Below are 1,321 nucleotides of genomic sequence, written 5' to 3' on the forward strand. Positions count from 1 at the left end.
CGTGTCGGTGTCACTGTGGGGACAGGCCATGGGGGGAGGGGAGCCCTCAGCAGCCTGGGAGGGGCTCTTGTCTGAGAAGGAAGCTGGGAGGGGACCCCAGGCAGTGACCTCACCTCCCTGGTCGCAGATCCCGATGGAATTCAGAACCCGGGTCGCCAGGCGCCCACATTCCGGACACAGCGCCCTCCTCAGCTTGTTGTTCAGACACTGGCGTGTGAGCAACATGTTCTATTGTGTGCCCACATCCCGCTGCTGCCGGCTCAGGAGGGCCGCCGGCGACAGTGGTTCCCGACCCCGGAGGCGGCGGGGAGGGTGTCGGTGGGGACGCCTCAGGTCGCTGACGAGGAGGAAGGCACAGGTAACGCAGGGAGCCCCAGAGCCGGCGTGGCCAGCCCGACACTGTGCGGCCCCACGCCCCTCCCGTGTGTGCGTCTGTGTATGTGTGGAAGGGGGTCACGGTGGGGGGCCCACGTGAGCAGGTGCAGGCTGATGAGGGGTCACATGCGTGGTGGGCGGGTCACGCTCACACCCGAGGTCAAGGCTGGCTGGGAGGGACAGGTGAGCTGGGGCGGCCCTCCTGTCCCCACGGTCCATCCCGAGCCCTGCAGGTGTGTGTCACTGCATCCCAGGCACAGGGCTGTGCACATCAGGTCTGTGTCCCATCAGGGAGCAGCAGGGGCAGAGGGACACTGAGGACGGCGGGGCGGGGCTCTGATGCCTCCGTGCCGGCTGCCGGCCACCGTCTTTACAGAGATCTGACCCTGTCGGACGGCGGCTGGCAGAATGGGGTCTGAGCCCCTCTCCGCAGATCCGTGTGTGCCCTGTGGCCCAGGAGGGCCGCCCTGGGCGCGGTGAGGGCGCAGCCGCACGGAGGCCTCAGGAGCCGGGCCTGGAGACGGCCTGGGAAGGCCCCCTGCCCCGCCCAGGCCGCTCCCCAGGGTCCCGGTCACCAGTCTTTGGTCAGGACCAGGAGCCCACGGAGGCTGAGCCCGAGGGTGAAAGGCCCGGGTGGGAGATGTGGGTGTCCGGGGCCGGGTCGGTGCCGAGCCACCCAGGGAGGAGCCCCGGGGGCCAGTGTGGGGCCAGGGGACGAGTCTGGCCTCAGAGCGCCCAGCTGCGGACTGCAGGGGGGAGGAGATCTGGGCTGGGGTCCTGGCGGCGGCTTCTCTGGGAGGCCCTGGGGTGTGTCGTGTGTCTGCAGAGGCACCTGGAGGGGCGGGCACGGGAGTCTTGTCTCCTGTCCCCCTGAGGACTTGGAGCCGCTCCGACTCTCACTCTCTTCTCTTCTGAAGAGTCAGGTGCAGAAGGCAGTGCGGCCCCA

At 69.2% G+C, this 1,321-nt stretch overlaps 1 protein-coding gene across 1 annotated transcript in view; it reads left to right on the plus strand.

The window, feature by feature from the left end:
* The first annotated feature begins 501 nt into the window (after positions 1–501).
* The window catches only part of DIPK1B (divergent protein kinase domain 1B), a 9,937-nt gene continuing 9,117 nt past the window's right edge, over positions 502–1,321 (plus strand). Inside the window, exons 1-2 of the mRNA XM_029921017.1 lie at positions 502–558; positions 809–995. Of these exons, the coding sequence (XP_029776877.1) occupies positions 502–558; positions 809–995 (244 nt within the window). The remainder of the gene's footprint in view (positions 559–808; positions 996–1,321) is intronic.

The sequence above is a fragment of the Suricata suricatta genome, chromosome 13 (assembly GCF_006229205.1).
Source record: "Suricata suricatta isolate VVHF042 chromosome 13, meerkat_22Aug2017_6uvM2_HiC, whole genome shotgun sequence".
Taxonomy (NCBI): Eukaryota; Metazoa; Chordata; class Mammalia; order Carnivora; family Herpestidae; genus Suricata; species Suricata suricatta.